The sequence below is a fragment of the Ceraceosorus guamensis genome, assembly GCF_003144195.1.
Source record: "Ceraceosorus guamensis strain MCA 4658 unplaced genomic scaffold IE81scaffold_118, whole genome shotgun sequence".
Taxonomy (NCBI): domain Eukaryota; kingdom Fungi; phylum Basidiomycota; class Exobasidiomycetes; order Ceraceosorales; family Ceraceosoraceae; genus Ceraceosorus; species Ceraceosorus guamensis.
Genome location: NW_020290113.1, coordinates 25,743 through 44,520, shown reverse-complemented (window position 1 = coordinate 44,520; position 18,778 = coordinate 25,743). Strand labels below are relative to the sequence as shown.

General features: G+C 54.6%; 4 protein-coding genes across 4 annotated transcripts; 1 reads left to right on the top strand and 3 right to left on the bottom strand.

Annotated features, from left to right (window-relative positions):
- Window positions 1–343: 343 nt before the first annotated feature.
- Window positions 344–978, bottom strand: IE81DRAFT_350188 (hypothetical protein; the record flags this gene model as incomplete). The annotated part of the gene is made up of 3 exons (XM_025516488.1): window positions 344–553; window positions 650–829; window positions 937–978. The coding sequence occupies 3 exons, from the start codon at window positions 976–978 to the stop codon at window positions 344–346; spliced, it is 432 nt and encodes a 143-aa protein (XP_025366590.1).
- A 4,167-nt stretch (window positions 979–5,145) lies between these two features.
- On the bottom strand, window positions 5,146–6,765 carry IE81DRAFT_272077 (MFS general substrate transporter; the record flags this gene model as incomplete). The annotated part of the gene is made up of 2 exons (XM_025511418.1): window positions 5,146–5,483; window positions 5,565–6,765. Coding segments are annotated over 2 exons (1,539 nt in total), but the record flags the coding sequence as incomplete, so codon positions are not given.
- A 3,598-nt stretch (window positions 6,766–10,363) lies between these two features.
- Window positions 10,364–12,615, bottom strand: IE81DRAFT_369104 (hypothetical protein). Its single transcript, XM_025517208.1, has 4 exons — window positions 11,914–12,615; window positions 10,635–11,835; window positions 10,521–10,559; window positions 10,364–10,443 (listed from the first exon to the last, which is right to left on the bottom strand). Exons 1-4 carry the CDS (start codon window positions 12,435–12,437, stop codon window positions 10,417–10,419), a joined length of 1,791 nt encoding a protein of 596 aa, XP_025366588.1. The 5' UTR covers window positions 12,438–12,615; the 3' UTR covers window positions 10,364–10,416.
- A 440-nt stretch (window positions 12,616–13,055) lies between these two features.
- IE81DRAFT_326560 (IKI3-domain-containing protein) lies at window positions 13,056–18,777 on the top strand. The gene is made up of 12 exons (XM_025514858.1): window positions 13,056–14,008; window positions 14,170–14,585; window positions 14,654–15,695; window positions 15,765–16,266; window positions 16,331–16,653; window positions 16,722–17,147; window positions 17,227–17,367; window positions 17,429–17,553; window positions 17,632–17,676; window positions 17,763–17,880; window positions 17,946–18,233; window positions 18,321–18,777. The coding sequence occupies exons 1-12, from the start codon at window positions 13,318–13,320 to the stop codon at window positions 18,662–18,664; spliced, it is 4,461 nt and encodes a 1,486-aa protein (XP_025366587.1). The 5' UTR covers window positions 13,056–13,317; the 3' UTR covers window positions 18,665–18,777.
- The last annotated feature ends 1 nt before the right edge of the window (window position 18,778 follows it).

The following is an 18,778-nucleotide window of genomic DNA, read 5'->3' as shown; positions in this document are numbered from 1 at the left end:
TTCTTGGTAGCAGAAAGAAAACTTCCAAGTGCAGACAGGGTCATCAGGGAGATGTGGCACAAAGCATTCAAGGCCAGCTGCGCAACAGCTGTAAAACAACTGAAGGTAGCGGCCATTGCTGCTGCCCAAGGCCAGGTCCCTGAGGGCCCTAGACGTACTGCAGACGTGCTTGCCGTCAAGGAACCTCCTGCAGACGTGCTTGCCGTCGAGGGATGTGTTCCTGCATCTGACCCATCAAGCATTTGCGAGACGCAATTCTTGACCCGCTCTCCCACAGCTTTGAAGACGCTTGGTTTGGATCCCACCACATAGCGCTTGCTTGTGGACAATTGCTCATCTCTCTTTAAAGGGGCTGCAACTGGCCTTTGACCAAGAGGTCTAGGTGGAATGCTCTGCTGGGGGTCACTGGATACGGCTTCATGCATCTCAAAGGAACTACGCTGCAGACAACTGATGGAGAGCTCTTGCTATAGAGGACATTGTTGCCATTGAAGGTGTCATGCAGAGGCAAGCCAACATTGCAAGTCTCAGCAACAGCGCAGAGCGCAGAGATCTGCCAAAAGAGAAGAAAGGTGAGCAACAGCCCTTCAACTGCACAGATCTGGCTGCCAAGTCCTACCACCCAATCACAAGCGCAAGTGCAACTCACCATGGCATTGACCTGAGCCTTTTTGAGGAGCTCGTAGACAGCACTGTGCCTCTGGGTGACATGGCCCATGGCCTTGGAGATGTTCTGGAGGTGACCTTGGAAGCGCAGGTGGTCAATGGGGGTAGGTGTGGAAGATCTTTTGTAAGATCTCACAGGATTGTGGCCCTGATCGAGGATGCCCTGATTGGGGACAAGGAGGCACTTGCCATTGGACCAATCTGAGCCTTTTCAAGAAGGCGGTACACCGCACCCTGTCTTTAGATCATACTTGTCTTAGCCTTGATCACCTTGTCCTTGGCGTAGATATCCAGGTCCTTTGCATGGATCATCTGGTTGTTGGGAGCTCATCCTTCTCCTCATCTTAGTCCTTCACTTGGACTTTGTCCTTCACCTGGACTTCCTCCATCTTGGGTGACAGCCTGTCCTCATGCTTGACTTGCACACCAATGGCACTCAGTGCCTGTTGTCCTTCCAGAAGGACCTGCAAGAGAGATGATGGGAGAGATTGCGCCTGTAAGCACCAATTGAGCAGCTGCTGCTGTGAGGGGGTTTGATGTTTCTTGAGCCTGCTAATCTCCGCATTGCGTGCTTGAATGATTGCATCCTGAGCTTACAAGATTGCTGGGCTCAAGGGCACCATTGCTGCCCAAGCAAACAAGATCCAAGCCTTGCAAGCACAGATCAAGACCAAGGGTGCCCGCAATCAAACCAACTTCAATGATCTGGTGAGTCAATTGCAAGCGTGCATTGACAATTGATTCTGACCCCTCTGCCTCCGCTGTCTCAGTACTTGCTCATGTGGTACCTAGGTCAGGTTTTGGGAAGTCGAAGTCCCTCTCTGAGTAGATGCCAATCTTGTGATGCTTTACATTCAAGAAGTGTCCAGGGGTCTTTTTGGGGAGCAAGCTGCCATTGCTAGCCAATGACTGTGATGACTCTGACTTCTATGCGCGCGCAATTCTCTTGTCAGTAACTTCATGACGCTAAGAAGGTAGCAGATGTACCCTTTGCAGAGATCATGAGCGCATTCAAAGTAGGTGCTCTCTCTTTACCCAAGTATGCAGAAGTCCTAGCTGACCCCAGGGCTTCTTTCCTAGGATCATGCGGAGCGCAAGCAAAGCAAGACTACAAACAGCAAGAAACCCATGCTCGACTAACAACGTATACGCCTGGTATGCAGCCACAGATGTATTCACAATTGTCAAAGCATGCGTGCACGCTTCATGACCCTGCACCACAACTCGCTTGCTTTGTCGGAATGAAGCAATTCTACTTGCCAGATCCTGTTTGACCGATGATGAGAGGCTAGCTGCTGTATCCTCTAGCACAGTGAATTCTTTGGAACGTCGACCAGGAGCGATGTAAGGGCAAGCAAGTAGCAAGGTTTCTGGCAGGGTGTTTGGCCAGCCAACCGACCTCTGCAGGCATGCGCAACGCTGCACAAGCTTGCTAGGACAAATGGTCTTTGACATCGGCTGGCAAGCCTGCAGTGAACATGCTTCCATCACTCGACAAGCGTGATGACTTGCAGCTCCAGACGAGACGTCCACGCTCCGCGCGGCAGCATGCATTCCAGCATCAGTCTCCGATGCAGGTCTTGCATCACATCACATCGCAACAACATCTTTGGCTGGACTCACACATAGTAGCGGGTTTACAATCAGTGCAGAAGGTATCGTCAGGCTGCCCAATGTGCACTCTCAATGCAAGGAAGCACAGAATGACATATTTTGGGGTGCAGCAATCACCCAGGAGCACGTCTAAAAGGCTGATCACCGCAGCTTTTCGGATCTCGCAGTGTTGGGGCTACACAGTGCTGGCGCAACCAGAGGGTGGTGTGGGAGACGTAGGCATAAGTTGACAAACGGCTCAAATGCGCGTCTTGTTGAGGTGGGAGGCTTGGAAGAGAAAATCTGGTCCACGCCAAGCTTTGGGCCGGCCCGCCAAACCCCGTAGCGCAGGATCACAAGCTCTTGAACGCTATCAATGGCTTCAGACGAAGTGCGTACTGAAACAAACTTTCTTCTACCCCTTTGGTCCAGCCGTGAGCGACGAGCCAAACGCAAAAGCCCTGAAGCCCCGCAAAGCCAGCTCCTCTGGCTCAAAGCGGCACACCAATCGAGATGCGACGCGTGGGGCTTCTGTGTCATGGCTTCTGTGTCATCGACCAAACCCGCTTTGCCTGATATTTGATGTGACGACAGATCATTCCTGGCGGTCAGGGCACATTCAAACGCTGGATTTTGAACAGTGCTGCAAGGAGACACAAGCAAAGTAAGTCCGCAAAGAAGAGAGATGATGAGAGCCAGCACACTGCTGAGCGCCGCAATCTGTTCTACCGCAAGCAGAGCAACTTTCGAGGTTTTTGACATCTTTTGTCATGTGTTAGGACGACGACCGAGATCGTCGCCCGGCACACGTGACGTGACAGCGGCGACCTATCGCACAAGAGCCTCGACAAGTCACTTGCACGAGAGACGCGCCGCAGACGAACGCAAACCTTGCAGTCCCCTTTTGTAGTCTTTCCTTCGCAAGGTACTTGTTGACCAAGAACCTCATCGCAAATACTATTCATACCCTGATTCTATAGACGCTCCGCCAAATAAGGTGTAGAGACCTAGACAGAAGGTCATGTAAGTATGCGCGCAGAGAACAAGGTCGATGATGTAACGTAAGGTTCAGCCAACCCCTCGTCGCGCCTGTCGTTGACCAACAGCCTTGGCGAACCCGCTACTCCCCGCAGTACCGGTCTAACATCATGCCTTTAGGATATCTCGTCACACTGCTCTATATCTGTCAACAAGTGTCCATGCTTGGCTAGATCTCTAGTTCACATCATCAAGCCTCGTCCGTCGCAAGCGGAGTAATAGGACTTGCCTTCAGGATATCTTGTCACACCGCTCTAATCTGTCGACAAGTGTCCGTGCTTGGCAAGATTTCTGGTTCACATGATCACACCTTGTCATTTGCAATCAGAGTGATGGGACTTGGACGCGCGTAAACCACTACAAGAACTTCTGCGCCCTGGTCCTTTGAGTGGCTTCAATAGGCGGTGCAAGCTCATTGATGTGATTAAACAGTATATATGGGTGTGTTGCTGTCTTGTCCAATGCAAGGACTTCCAAAGACCAATTGAGAGTCAAGTTTGGTGTGCTTTGATGTGATAAAAGAACATATGCAATCCTGGCGTGCTTGTTGTGGGAATTTGAGGATTGATTGGCCAGTAGAGACGTCTTTGCAAGGCAGTAAGGACGTGCTACAGGTCAGCAGGATGCTAGCAGAATGCCGCCTCAGTCCTTGTGCTGACTTACTGTGCTTGTTGAGGCTGTATTCATTGCTCTCCATCAATCAAAGATTGATTTGTAGTCTCCTGTGATCGTGTTTGCATTGGCCATCTTGTCATCAGCGTCCAAGGCATGTGGAGACAAGTATCCGTCCTCCCTGAGCTCATATACCTCCGTATCCAATGCAAGCTCATCCTCCTCCATGAGCTCATCCTTCTCCTTGTCTTTGTCCTTCACTTGGACTTTGTCCTTCACCTGGACTCTACTGTCATGATGATCTTGGGCGTAGGTGGAATGCTCTGCTTGGGGTCATTGGATGCTGCTTCACACATCTCAAAGGAACTATGCTGCAGGCCATCCTCTGCGCGTTGGGTTCCACACAGCAGTGGGTGCTTGCCTTGCAATGGATCACCTGCTTGCGGGCCTTGAACAATGCCACCCAGATTGGCAGGCTCAGGCAAGGTGTTGACAGGCACTTGCCAATCCGGGCAGGTGATACTACCTTCCCCAAGAGGAACGGACTGAGGCTGTGGGTGTGCAGCAGCAGCCCAACAAAGCTGATCTGGTGCATCTTTTGGAGCAGCAGTCCCATCAACAGTGTTTGCGAGCAGCATAGCATTGCATGCGATGATGAAGAGTGCTTCAAGCACATGAAGCCTGCGGAGGTCAAAGGCCTCTCTAACTTATCGCCCATGGTGACAAGGGCCCTGACATTGAGCCCGCTCCCTGCGCTCTGAACGGCCCTTTGGCAGAGGAGATAGCCAAGCCAACTGTCAAAGCCTTCATTGTGGTCTTGAGACTGCATCGGAAGCAGGGCATTACACAACTGCATGCAGGCGGAATCCAACAGTGTGCCTCAGCAGAGTGACCGTTTTTAAGGTTTTGAAAATCTTGGGGGAAAATGTGCTTGCGACACAACCCGGATTCCCCAGCCCAGAGCAGCGCACCACTATACGGAGGATGTTCAGAGACTGCGGATAGACTGGCGAGTCTATCAAGAGTGCGAGACGACATTCCCGAGTCAGGCGGAATGTTCCTTTGGCATGCTATGTATCGTTCTGGCTTGACACGTGAAACTGTCCAAGGAGTACACACAGGCAAGGGAATCACAAACGATGAGGATGACTGCACCTAAGGCAAACGTTCTGGCAGCGTCTCGTTCCCAGGCGTTGATGCCGTTCGAGCAGTCGCTGGCTTATTTCTCTCAGGCGATCTATGCAATCCCACCCCCTTGGCCCACAGGCTGCTAATGAATGACAGAGCTGCAAGTACGGCAGCGGCAGTCAGAGCGACCATTACGCCGCGCCCGTAGGTCGCAGTAACTGCTCCCCTGTAACTATCGGGCAAATCTCGTATGGCATCGGTGGAGTGTCGAACGTTTTCCACAATTCTTGCCTTCTCGATGGGGCTTGCATCCGGCAACGCAGCGTCGATCACTGATGGTAGCTTGGCACGCAACCAATTCTGCAAAATAGCAGAGCCCATTGCGACACCAGCGACGTTGCCAAGACTGCGACACAAGTACACAGTAGATGTGGCGACGGCTTGATCTGTGCGGCGCGAGGCACGAGAGGGCGCCGCAGGCAATCAGCTTTGCTAGCGTGGTGCAGATTTCGCCAGCCTTCACACACCTTGATGAGGAAATGCAGCGAGCATCGTAAAGAGACTGCTGGGATTGATAAGGCCTTGACCAATCTGTACCGGGATTAGCCGGAGAAAGTAATAGACCCCGGATCGTGTTGGGGCGCTGGCATCCAAGTCGAACTGCAGAGGCAGCAGACTGCCAAGAGTCAAGACCACGCAGCCAATCTGCACGAGGGTCCCAAGCTTGCCGTACCGGGACATGACGTAGCCGGCTGCAATGGCGCCGATGGGAAATCCGAGAGCCGGCAGGATCAGACGCTTTCCGACTCGAGAAGTGTCCTCAAGTCGACAGCCTAGAAAGTAGAGAGGAACGGTGAAAAGAGTGGCATAGATGCTGGCTCCTGACAAGAAGTTCGTGGCCACGTTCGACTTCGAGAGCCTGCTGCCGAACACCATTCTTGCCGGTAGAATCGGTGCAGTCGCTCGCGCTTCCGCAACGCGGAAGAAGACGTAAAAGCAAGAGAATGCCAAGGCGAAAAGCGATATGCTGGTCCAAGAAGACCACTCGATTTCATTTCCCCCCATGCTTAGCGCGAGCAGGAGTGCCGAGACAGAGACGACGAGCGTGATCGCACCTGCTAGGTCGATGGGAGCATCGCGCGGAAGTGGCATCACCTCTGGGTCCTTGACTAGCAGCGCACCGCCCAAGACCGCAGCTAGAGACAAGGGTAGCTGAAGTAGGAAGACATACCGCCAGCCGATGAGCTGTGTAACGATGCCGCCACACGAGGCACCGAGTGCGCCTCCTAAGCCATACATGAGGTTATTGGCCGCTTGGTAGAGACCCCTCCGCTTGAAAGGAACATTGTCCGAAAGCACGACAGTGGCCATCGTCATCAGACCACCTCCTCCTAATCCTGCGATTGCTCGAGAGATGTTGAGAGCGAGCATGCTATTTGACACGCCGCACAGCAAGCTCCCAATGGAAAAGACTGTAGTCCCAAAAAGGAATAAGGCTCTTCTACCAAGTATATCAGACAGTCTGCCGTACAGGGCTTGGAAGCTGACAGCAGTGATGAGATAGCTTGTGCTGACCCACACAGCATTATTGGCGGCGCCAAAGTCGGATGCCACCTTGGTGTAGATGCTGGCTGCGACGGTCGAGTCAAATCCAGTGAGGAAGACGTTGATCCATGTGACTGCCTGTATGAATCGCAGTCTCGTACTTGGCTTCCACTCTTCATCACTCGGTGCGTAGGATTCCTCTGAAGGTCGAGAACTGGCGGACAATAAGCTGCTTCTCTCGTTCGCTTGCTCTGATGAAGCTTGTTCCTGGGCTGAGGTCGCGCCAGAAGCTGGGAAAGTATCGGAGTGCATGACTGCAACGTCGCTGCGTCCTGCTCGATGGGGCGCTATACGTTCAGCCTTGAAAGTGAGGCTAGCGATGCTTGGTAGTGTCTGGTGCGGCCTTCATCGTCCGGATGGTGGTGGAGCGCAAGGCAAGTTTGATGACAGCCGTCAGACTCATCATGTCACGTCGTGTCCACCGCCTCGTTATGCAATTTCAATGCTTGTTGAGGCTGCCAAGAGAGCTCACGGTAATCACCGAATCGCGAATAATCACGAAAGACGAATGCAGTCGTAGTTTTCAGTCAAAACAAGAGTCGCAGCGTGAGTGTCCCATTCAGGTTCCTTCTTGACGCTTGTGCCCGAATGGGGGCGAAAGCGCCTTTCCTTTGCAGACAGATGCAGGTACATGCGCGTGGCTTAGATTGCGCAATTCAGGTGATTCGCAGTCACGAGTCAAATATTCCAGATGACTCACCCTCAACTTCCTGCACGTGACGTCGACGTCTTGACAGGTCGTTGCTGCCTAGGCTCTCATACGCTGCCCTGTCACCTGTGCAAGATATACCTCATCTTCGTACGCATGCTAGTCGTGAGGTCTGGATTTGGATAGGAGCTGGGCTGAGCTGAGCTCGAAATGTCTTCAGTCAAGAGTCACAGTGTAAGCGTCGAATCGTCGTGAGTGTGCGTGAGCGTCATCCGCACGTCGTTTAGAGGAAGGCGCGAGTAGGCGATCGCGAACATGACTGCTCACGCTGTCGACTAAGCTGCGCAATTGACCCTCGTCCTCAGCAGCGGCGACTGCCACTCACTACTACTCAGGAGACTATTGGTTTTGATACAAAGACGACTACCGAGGCCAACAGGCCGTCACACTTGGACTTGACCTTCGCCACATTCACTGATTCATCGATTGGCACGACAAAGTCTGTGCGCATAGCCTGCAGGAGTTGCCATCCCACAAGATGCAGGATTCACGAACCAGGAATAGTGGCTTCACGTGACTGGTCAATTTCTCATCTACGGGTCACTCAAGACTGTGCCAAATTCGAACCTCGAATGAATGGCTGATTGGTGAGTACAAAATTCTTAATCGCGATAAGATCGAACGCAGACAGGCAAGCCACGTTCGACAGCTGGCCGGCTGCATGGCTGCACGCGTCGCGTCAAGGAAGGGCCTCCGCTAGAGCGTGGTTCGCGTGCTTGCTTCTCCCGCCTAGCTTTAATTGCTGTTATTCCCCCACCCGCCAGCTTGGTCCGCTGCCGGAGTCAAGCACGAGTCGTGAATATGCATGGGCGAGGGTTGAATGTGAATTGAATGCAGATGGATAAGCGTGCATACGATCAGTTCTAGCCGGTCCTCCGCTAGACAGCCACGCGACGTGAGGGCAGCAGGTCAGTGTCCCGCCAACGCTGGACCAATTGTGAGTGCAATCCACAAGATTAAGACTCACACTCACGACTCGCCATCTCCGCTGCATCACCTCGACCCTGCCGCTTATTGCTGCTGCTAGAGATGGCTGGCAAGGGGGCCCTCGCAAGATGGGCTAGCTAGCTGATCGATCATCTCTGATCGCAAACGCGCTTGTCGATGTCAACATCCTGAAATCTGAATCTGTGTCAAAGCTTTGGTCTGGGCTGGCATCTCCAACTCACTGACTGCTGCCACGCAACGCGACTCGTGAATGTGCCCTCGCGCTTGCTGAAGGGTGTCGCAGGAGCTTCAATTCCTCACCTAATAAGGTGCCGACCTGCAACGTTGCGGCGACCCTCATCATCCACTTCCTACACATCCCGCCAGCATCTCTTCTGCTCTTGCTACATTCTACAGAGCTTGATCATCCAACCTTTAGCTCATCGAAAATGCTCGCCGTGCCCGCCTATTCAACATCCGTGCCAGCTTCGGTTCAGCCTTGGGCCTCGGTGCAAGGCTACTATGCTCCCTTGGGTTCCCCCGGCGATGGCTGGCCTCCTTTCCTGCGACCCATCCCTTCCTTTCGAGTACCCACCGCTGCATATCACTTTCTTTCCGTCGCCGAACCGGAGCCAACGCAAGAGCAGCTGAGACTCATGCAGACCTTGTCTGGAAATGTACCCGGACCCTCACGTAGTGGCTTGTCTTCTTGGGATCAAAGAAACACGGGCAAGCTGCGATGGGTCTTTCGGCTGCCTATGGAAGTCTTGGATCTCATCGTTGGATTCGCTGTGGTCAATGGCAGCGGCCCTGCTCTTGCGCAGAGTGAGTTCCGCTAGTCTCAATGTGAGGTGTCTGCCATGCTGACTGCGGTGCACTCGCAGCTTCCTCGACGCTCCGATGCCTTTGCACACCAAAGCTCTATCGACGACCGGTCATTCGGAGCTCGGACGCCATGTCACTACTCCTCGCAACATTGTGCGCGCAACCTGATCTGGCAGGATATGTTCGCGAGATGGATGTGCAAGCGCGCTCAGTTCCTTGGGCAGATGCACGAGCGCTCGCAGACATATTGCAGCGATCATCGTCGGCTGGTCGCTTGGACCGACTAGCAGTCCGCTTTCAAGGCAGTGAGTCTGAGCGGCATCACAAACGACGTGACACACAACATCAGGCTCATGATCAGCCCATGCATTTCTTCCAAGGTGATCTCTCGTTAGCGCTTCCTTTTCTCCAGCGTCTTTCACCTCGCAAAGTGGAATGGGTAAGTGGAGACAGTCTGCGATGCCCCAACACCCGTTTCCCTGCTGAAGCATTGTCTGCTTTTCCCTCAACTAGTCGACGTCTCCTTGCTGGTACATGCGACCCGAAGACCTGTTCATCGAGCTGCTCTCGGGCTGGCAAGACCTGGTCGAGCTCAAGATCGCAGGATTTGCTCCTGATCAAGTCATGAGCTCAGTCATAGCGAGTGCGCCGTCCCTAGAAGCCGTAGAAATTCGCGGCGCAGCTTTGGCGCGATTGGATGTAGAGACGTTAGCCGCAATGCTCGCCTTGGCGTTGAGAGACGGCAGGCTTCTTGCAGAAGTGAGGCCGGGCTCGAGTGCAGCTGAAAGCAATGCCGACGCATCAGCAATGGACGTCGATGGCGCGTATCAGCCTTCCACGACCACCTCTTGCAGGCAACTAGCAAAGATCCGCCTTAGTGGTGTTCCGTTTCAGAAGCAGCAAGAGCTGCTCGGTGCGCTACCGCAGCTGCTCCTGCGACTCCAACAAAGCGATCTGGACGCAGTGGAGCTGCAAAAGAGGTATGGACTCTTGACTCCTCCAGCCTCTCCAGACCACGAACGCGCCATTGGGTCCATCGAAGTAGCTCAAACGAGAAAGATTCAAGAAGCTGCGCTGCGCGAACGAATTTCTCAAGTCCTCGAGTGGGCCTGACTGTAGGAAAGATGTGTCCCACATCACCCATTCACTATTGTACTCTTAGACTTTCCGCCTCTTGCTTCCACGCCTGCACGACACGCAAGAGCACGCACTGATACCGATATCACGCACAATGCATCACGTTCATCACGCACAAGCATGATCGGCATGGGTCGTATTGCGTGTGCCGTTGTGATTCCAAAAGTTGCGTCGCCCTATCCATCATACGCAGCATGGTAGCCCTAAGAGTAAAGAAGCGCGCGGAAACCCCAACTCAGTGGCTGTACAAAATAGGCCAGTCATTCTGTAAGACACTTACATCGCGCTCTTCCAGGAATTCCAAGTAGCTCAATGCAACCTGTGTACGGGCGGATGTTGGAAAGGGGCGGTGAATTCCTCGCTCAGGCCAGTGACTCGCAACGCGTGCATTCACCTGAATCCAAAAGTCCACTTCGAGACCGACGGCCTTGACAGCATCCATCTGCAGCCTCAATCTACCCCTCGTCTTTGCACCAAGCCAAGCCGGAGTCAGATCCTCGAACCTCAACATCTCCACAGCATTTGCCAGCCGCACGCCTGTCCTGTCTGTTCGCGCTTCCATTTCACCTGCTGCAGTCGTAGACGACGTGTGCTGTGGAACATCTATCCAACGAACAGTGAAAGATTTGCAAGAATCCAAGGCTAAAGATGGCCGGACTTGGGCTGGGATCATGTTCCATGCCCAACGAGCCCAGCTTGAGCTGCCACTCTGCCGTTTGGGCGAGAGAGAGTCTGCACTGCTCCTCCGTGAGTCTGACTTCAGATCTGCAGCTCCGAAGATGCTCTGCCATCCCTCTGCACTTGCTCCTGTGCCATCGAGCAAGACAAACGTGCACCTTGTGGGCTGGATATCCTTGCCTTCTCCATCGAGCTCGGGCGTGTTGACATGAAGCAGGCTGTTTCCGTTCGCTTGCAGGGGAGATAGGACCTTGGGCAATGCCGGCTCATAAGGTCGATCGTGATTGGTGAGCCCATTAGATGAAGGAGGCCTGAGCAAAGTCTTGGCCGACTTCGGACCATCCTGCCTGGCGCGATGACCCCAATCTCCGTCCTCTGCTTCTTCGGGGACCATGTCCACGTCCTTTGGGGCTTTGGACGCGCTCGGATTTCTGGAGCCCAGATCTCGAGCAGATTGCTCTGAAGCGGTCCCGACTGAGCTGTCCGCCGACCCTGAAGCGCCACCTGCGCTCCTCTTGCGGACGTGAAACTGCGAGCTGATGCGGCTCACACCTAGGTCTAGAGATGTCGAAGTGCTGTGCCGCGCACCACTCGCATCCAAACCACTCGTCGAGATGTGCGTCGGGAATTTTCTAGGACTCGCTTCCAATTTTGACAGAGGCACATCTTCAAAGTCGGCCGCAGAATCATGCCGACTGTGACTTGTTCGTGATGGATGGAGGGGTCGCGCATGGGCAGGAATGTGACAGGAACACCTTCGCAGAGCTTGACGATCGATTCGTGATCCTATGACCACCTCGAGTGGAGTTGCCGAAACGTCGATTGCGGCGGCATCGGCCCTTGAAAGAACGCGCGAGGCACGCAGAGGTATTGCAGTCTTGGGAGGAAGAGAGGGGCTCCGCAGATGGAGATACCACCTACAGTATCATGGTGTCAGAGTGAGAGCATCAGATTGAGCAAGTGGACGAAGGATGTGCAGCACATGATCTACTCACCCTCTCACAGGTCGTGCAGTACTCCACTTGACCCTACCGCTGTTGGCATCGATCAGATTATCGACGATCTCATCGCCCAAGGTGGAGTCCAGCTCGGAGCTGAGAGTCCTCTCCTTGAACCAAATCGGCCTTTCGACTTTTGATGCCGAGGCTGCCGATGACTCTGGTACAGGCAAACAGACTTGTATGCGTAGGTCGCTGATGCTGGTTGTTGCTGTGCTTACCACGTACTCTGCGACAGCGGATGGGCGTGAAGAGGATGCGATGGAAGAAGCTGTGAAGTCTTGACTACGATGGGGGGATGAAGGCGGATGCGATGGGATGCCCTGCGGATACACGCGGGCGCGAGCCCTTGCGCGCCCAGAATCCTGAGGGTGGTCTGTCAAGGCCAATGGGGAGGGCGCTAGAGTGCGATGGATGGACCTGATGGTGGATGTGCTGGGACCTGGCTGGGGTAGCTGCGCAGTGGAGCTGTCCTGCGACCCAAGCGAAGAGGTGGCCGTGCTGGCCAGAGGATGCCCCATCACCGAATCGACGTGCCTGAACGGCTGCTCCCGAGCGGACGCAACAAATGAGCTGGCGGTAGGAAGAGAAGAACTTGTGGATGTGGATGTGGATGTGGATGTGGATGTGGATGTGGATGTGGATGTGGATGAGGGAATCAAGAATGGTGTATTCAACCTACGCTTGCTGGACCTTGACCGTGCGCGCTCTCGGCTTTCGTGATGCCAAAGCTGATGGCGCCTCCGCGCGTGCATGGACCCGTGCCATGCCATGCATCCAGATCGACGGGTGCCTGGTGGTGATTGGAGATTGTCGCCACGCCCCGGCCCGCCAAGTCCTGCAAACCTATTTTTAGGCGCACTCAGGGCAGGCCATGCAAGCGCGCGGCACGCTGTGCGTGTATAGGTAGGTATATTCACATTCACATTCACATTCACATTCACGTGACTGTGCCTAGCGTGCAAGCCTTATTCAGATTCAAGATTCACGCTTCACGCTTCAATTTCTTGATTCACGATTGCGGTGCGAGTGGGAAAGAGCGCGCAAGAATTAAGAGGCAGATTCCACCCCCGCCGCGGCTCCACTTTTTTTTTTTTTTTGCAGCGATCAAGCTGCCATTAATTGCAAGTCACGCGTCACCTGCAGCAATCGGTCATGCCGCGGCTGCGTGGATGGCGCTTTAGGGAGCGAGAAGATTCGTGAATGTCGGTCAAGCCTCACCCCTCACGGCTATAGCGCTACTTGACCCTACACGCTCACGACTCCTCACTCGACCTCAAGACTCAGGACTCAGGACTCAGGACTCAGGACCAGAAGTTGTAGGTGGTGCCAAGCAAGCGCAGAGCGCAGTCTGCCGCCGCGGAGTGTCCTTGCATTCGCGACGCTTGCTTACTGCACAGCATGCGCAACCTCGTCCTCCTCTCGTCGCCATCCTACCTCACTACTGCTACCAGCACTCTGACTCAGCATGGCCAGCCTTCAGCTTCAGCTTCGTCCTCTTCTTCGCCCTCGCCCTCGCCCTCGGGCATCGCAGTGAGCAACGATCGTTTGACAGTCAGTCCCACTTCCCACACGCTGTACTGGGCCACATCAAGGCCATCAACCACACATGCAGGACTGGTCACTTTTGACGTGTACCAGCACTCGCATGCGACGTCACAGTCCCAGCATGAGGCAGTCGGCTCGCACCATGCACGCAGCATCTGCTCCTTTGCCGCTCCTGGCTCACCTCAAGGTACAGCCGAAAGAAGTCAAGTGCTGTCGCTGGCGTACCTCACCGATATCGCGCAAGACGGCTCTGATGCGCTCATCATTGTAACTTCCGGTGGAGACATTGGCGTGGTTGCGCTTCCATATCATGCTTCAGGCCAAGGCCAGTCCCAGTCGCTTGCCTCCGCTCCACCGCCTCCTCCGGAAATCGTGGGCAGCGTGGAGCAGGGCATCCTTGCCGCCGCTTGGAGTCCCGACGAGGAGCGATTGGTGCTGATCACTGCAGCGTCGGAAGAGGATGGGCCGGAAAAGATGCTGGTGATGAGCAGGAGTTGGGAAGTGGAGCACGAAAGCGTGCTCATCTCCTCCGATTTGGGCAAAGGTGAGTGACGCGTCGACTTGCGAGAGACCCAGCAAGCAGCCCAAGCGTCAAGTCGAAAGACTTCATGGGGCAAAGGGGCAGGCAGGCAGGCAGGTGAAGCGCGTCATCAGAGCTGATCGTTGATGCATCTACACTCGACTCGTGACTGTGACTTCGCTCAGACACGTTTGTCAATCTCGGGTGGGGATCCATCGAGACGCAGTTTCACGGTCAGGCAGGCAAGCAAGGCGCCGCTCTGGCATCGCAGCAAGCCTTGGCATCTGGCAGAAGTTCGTTCTTGCCGGATGACGATCTGCTTCCCCGCATATCCTGGAGGAGCAACAGCGAGTCATTCGTAGTGTCGTGCATCAACCAGCAGTCATTCGGCGAGGGCCAAAACACTTCGTCTAGAGTGATGAGGATATACGACAAGAGTGGCGTGCTGTCCACCACCAACGAGCCCGTCAAAGGGCTAGGCCTCATCGCTGCTTGGAAGCCCAACTCGCTCTTGATCGCTTCCGCACAACGTTTCGGCGAGGGTCCAAACCTGCAACCTGGTCGGCAGGGCCGACACGATGTCGTCTTTCTGGAGAACAATGTGAGTGGCGCCTGCGGTCGTACCGCTTGGTAGAGCCTAAGCAGGCTGAACGACAATCGCGCACGCAGGGTTTGAGGCACGGAGAGTTTAGCCTGCGGGAAGACTCGCACTCTATGCCCGTTGTTGGTCCTTTTGGAAGCCTGCCATCTTCTTCCCTTCCTGACAGAAGCACGCCACACTCCATCCAAGACCTCACTTGGAACTCTGATGGTAGTCTGTTGGCGATTCATTTGGTCAGGATGTCCTCAACAGCGGAAAAGCAGCACTTGCTTCAAATTTGGTCGCCCACGAACTACTGCTGGACATTGCGCCAAGAGCTCGAAGTTGCGCCTTGCGAACAAATCAAACACTGCACTTGGCATGGCGAAGATGTCTTGTCTCTCCGTCTCCTGACCAGTCAAAGGGTCATCTCGTACACTTTCAGCTTCGTCGAAATCACTTCGAATGAGGAAATGCCGCACGACGCTGCTTGCGCTGCAGTCATGGACGGGACCCATCTGCGACTGACCCCGCTCAGAACGCGCAATGTGGCCCCTCCATATGCCGCATACACGTTGTCGATTAGCGAAGCTGAGACCAACAAGGACTTCGGGCAACGATCTGCCACTATAAGACATGTGGCCTGGTGCGACGACTCTACAGAAGACGCGTCACGAAGCATTTTAGCCCTCCTGATCTGCGGTCCTACGCGACGATGCGTGTTGCTGTACGCGTGCGAATGGGGCAATCTCGCAAAGAAAGCTCCCCAAGGCGGCTGGCCGTTGCATGCGCCTCGTTTGCTCGGCGAGGTGGCATCCTTACCATTCGATGCAGAAGACGCAGCTGCTTCCCCTGGACTCTCAAGACAGGTGGCAGTCTCAAAACTCGGTGATGGTGGCACGGCGAACTCGTTTCGCGTGGCGGTACTCGGCACAGACCGGTTAGGGACATCAGACTTGCTTAGCTTGTGCGACGTAGAGATGGATGAGACACGACGCACCGCGACGCAGAGCTCGATGAGAGATTTAGGCCTGGGTGCCAGCGCCCCTCGCGTTCTTGCCCCATGCCTGGGCTTTGAAGCTACGAGGGCCGGAGGTTTCTATGTTCACAGTGCTGACGGCTCTGTCAAAGGTGCGTCTCAAATCGACTAGTTCGGGAGCCATCGCGAAAAGCGCTCACACACTCATTTGGACGTCTCAGGCTTCTCTGGCCCCATCGAAGGCGTCGAAGAACTAGACGCAGACATGCAAAGGCTCACAGAATGGTGTCCCTCAGTTTTGCATAGGAGGATCGCGCACATTGCGGAAGATGGGTCAGAGCAGGCTGTCGGCACCTCGATAGAGATTACGCTCGGCCTTTCGACGTCTGGCAAGCTCTACGCCAACGAAAAGTGCATCGCTTCGGATGCCACTTCCTTTGTCCTGAGCGGCGACACGCTGGTGTGGAGTACATCGGCGCATCGAGTGAAGTTTCTCTCCCTATCTTCGTGTGTTCAATCGAAAGAGAACGCGGAAGTCATCTCGCATCGCTATGATGCTTCTGATGAAGATAATCCACTCAGTAGGAGGGTGGAGCGAGGGAGCAGGATTGTGACTGCCATTCCAAGCAGCATGTCCATCGTACTACAGATGCCCAGAGGCAACTTGGAGACCATCTATCCGAGACCTCTGATCCTGTCTGTGGTCCGCCAACACTTGGCGAGGTGAGTTTGGCTCTCTGCGGGGCAAAAAGACAAGCTGACGCTTCCCTGCGCAACTATTCTGCAGCTCGCAGTATGGTTCGGCATTCGGAATTTGTCGGACGCATCGAATCGACTTGAACATCATTGCACAGCACTCGGCGTTGCTCAGCGATCTCGAGCTGTTTGTGACACAGATGGAGCACGAAGATCACCTTAACTTGTTCCTCTCTGCTCTTTCAACAGACTTGCTTCACGCTGACAAGCTAAATGAGCTGTGCGAGAAGATGCGCGCCGTACTTGATAGAAAGCCCCTAGGCAAGCGCTGGACGAACAGCTGTTTGGTCACCTTTGTGAAGCAGAGCCCTCCCAACTTTGAAGGCGCGCTACTTCGCCTTCGCGACATACACGGTCGGTGTCGCATTGAGCGGACAGGCAAATTGAAACCAGACTTACGCGATTTCTTTCCTTCCGAACAGTGCAAGACGTCGAGGCGGCAAATTCAGCATGCCAGTACTTGATTTTTCTGGCAGACGCGGACAAGCTCTATCGAGCAGCGCTTGGTCTTTACGACTTTGTGCTGCCATTGTTGGTAGCTCAGCACTCGCCACGCAAAGATCCGCGAGAGTACCTCGAGGAGTTGCGGTCGATTCGGGCAATCGAAAACGTGCACTATCAAAGATACGACATCGATGATAGGCTAGGCAGACACGGCAAGGCTCTGAGCTGGATTGCCCGCGCGGGAGACGAACATTACGAAGCTGCAGTGGAATACGCGGACCGGCACAACCTGGAAAAGCAGGCCATCGTTGCTTGGGCGCATGAGCCTCGAAGACAAAGAGCCGCTTACGAGCGATACGGCGATGTTCTTGTGAACAAGCAAAAGTACTCGGAAGCTGGCGCTGGTGAGTGTAATTGGGCCAGTGGGTCTCGCTTGGATGTGTCGCGCGACTGAAGCTGCTTGCTATTCCCAATTCATATTAGCTTTCGTTCTTGCTCGGCAGAGGAACAAGGCGATCGATGCGTACAAGAGAGCAGACGACTGGCTCAACGCATTTGCAATTGCCGTAGAACCACCTCGCCTACCCTCCACAGAAATTGAGCTACTTGCCGACATGCTGACAGGTGAGTAGCCACACAATTTGCCCGAGCGAAACGATCTCAACAAATTACATTGCGCTCGCAGCATCACTCAGTGACGCTGGCCGGTATGAAGACGCTGCGCGCGTCGCCATCGAGTATGCGAAGGATGTCGACCACGGCATTGAGCTGCTCAGTACAGGACGCCATTTCTCTGAAGCGCGTCGAATGGTCAGTGGGCTCCCTTTATCTACTCGGGAAGTGACGCGGCTAGAGCTATGCTCACGAGGATGTCTTCCTTTCCTGCAGTGCGCTCATCACAGCCGCATGGATCTTGTCGAGACTCATGTCAAGGTGAGTGCAGAGCTTTGATCAAGAGCTGTCTCGATGTTTGGGAAGCTCACCGTCACCTCTTGCCCATATTCGCTGCCTCTCGCCAGCCGGCCACGCTTGAGGCGCAGACTACTCTGCTGGACGATGTTGAAGCCATGCACAAGCAGCTAGACACCACCTTGGTGCGCATGGCAGAGCTGCGGCGCAAGAAGCGAGAGAGCCCGGGTGAGTCTGATCGATCACCGGGCATCAGCCCCCCATCTCACCGAGTTGCGACCTTGCGTGCACAGAGGAATTCTATCCGGACGATGGGCCTTCAGATCCTCAAGCAGATGGGCGCAGCGATGCCTCGACGAGAATATCCGCCTTGTCGCGCTTCACGCGATTCACGAGGTTCACGGCGTCTGCGGCTGGAAGCACGTCCATCGCTGGGTCTGATATGAGCAACCTCACGGCAAAGCAGCGGAAGAAAGAAGAGAAGAAGCGAGTCACGGGAAAGAAAGGAAGCGTGTACGAGGAAGATTATCTGTTCGAGAGCTTGAAGAAGTTGCTCAGCAGCAGGTTGAGAGAGGTACAATGTGAGCAAGATACGAACTGTCGGCCCTTTTTTTGTACCGGCGACTTTTATGCTGACGCGCATGCGATCCGAACCACGACGACGACAGCGTCGACTGCTGCTCTAGTTCCACACCTCTTGGTGCTATCGGGAGCCCAGCGCTCAGCAGCGAGCGTCTTGAGCGCATCTTTGAGCAAGTTTGAGATGGAAGCGCAGAGCAAATTGCGAGACCTAAAGGACGCTCTGCTGGTAGAGTCTAGGGCGATGGAAGAGATGCGCTTGGATGCGTTGAGGAGCAGCTCTGCGCAGGGAATCGCGTTTGAAGAGTTGGCCGCTGCTGGCCTTTTTCAACCCTTGCCTAGGCGGGACGAGGTGGCGTTGTCGGATGTCGAGTGGAGGAATGTGGTCGAAGAGGCTGCGAATGCTCGGTTGGAGATTCAAGTCGACGTGTAGCAGCGAAAATGCGTAATGATGATGAAAATGGCAGGACTGGTGGGCGTTACATACAGCGCGTCGTCCGATTGCGCCATGACGGCTGCTGACATCGTGAAGGCACCCGCCAGGACG

Excerpts from the sequence above, each read along its gene's own strand:
- IE81DRAFT_326560 (XM_025514858.1), top strand. The coding sequence starts at position 13,318 with ATGCGCAACCTCGTCCTCCTCTCGTCGCCATCCTACCTCACTACTGCT. Across the intron at positions 16,267-16,330 it reads GTCCGCCAACACTTGGCGAG|CTCGCAGTATGGTTCGGCAT; the intron begins GTGAGTTTGGCT and ends ACTATTCTGCAG. Across the intron at positions 17,677-17,762 it reads TTGTCGAGACTCATGTCAAG|CCGGCCACGCTTGAGGCGCA; the intron begins GTGAGTGCAGAG and ends GCCTCTCGCCAG.
- IE81DRAFT_369104 (XM_025517208.1), bottom strand. The coding sequence starts at position 12,437 with ATGGGGCATCCTCTGGCCAGCACGGCCACCTCTTCGCTTGGGTCGCAG. Across the intron at positions 10,560-10,634 it reads AAGTGGACTTTTGGATTCAG|GTTGCATTGAGCTACTTGGA; the intron begins GTGAATGCACGC and ends GCCCGTACACAG. Across the intron at positions 10,444-10,520 it reads AATTCCTGGAAGAGCGCGAT|GGCTACCATGCTGCGTATGA; the intron begins GTAAGTGTCTTA and ends CTTTACTCTTAG.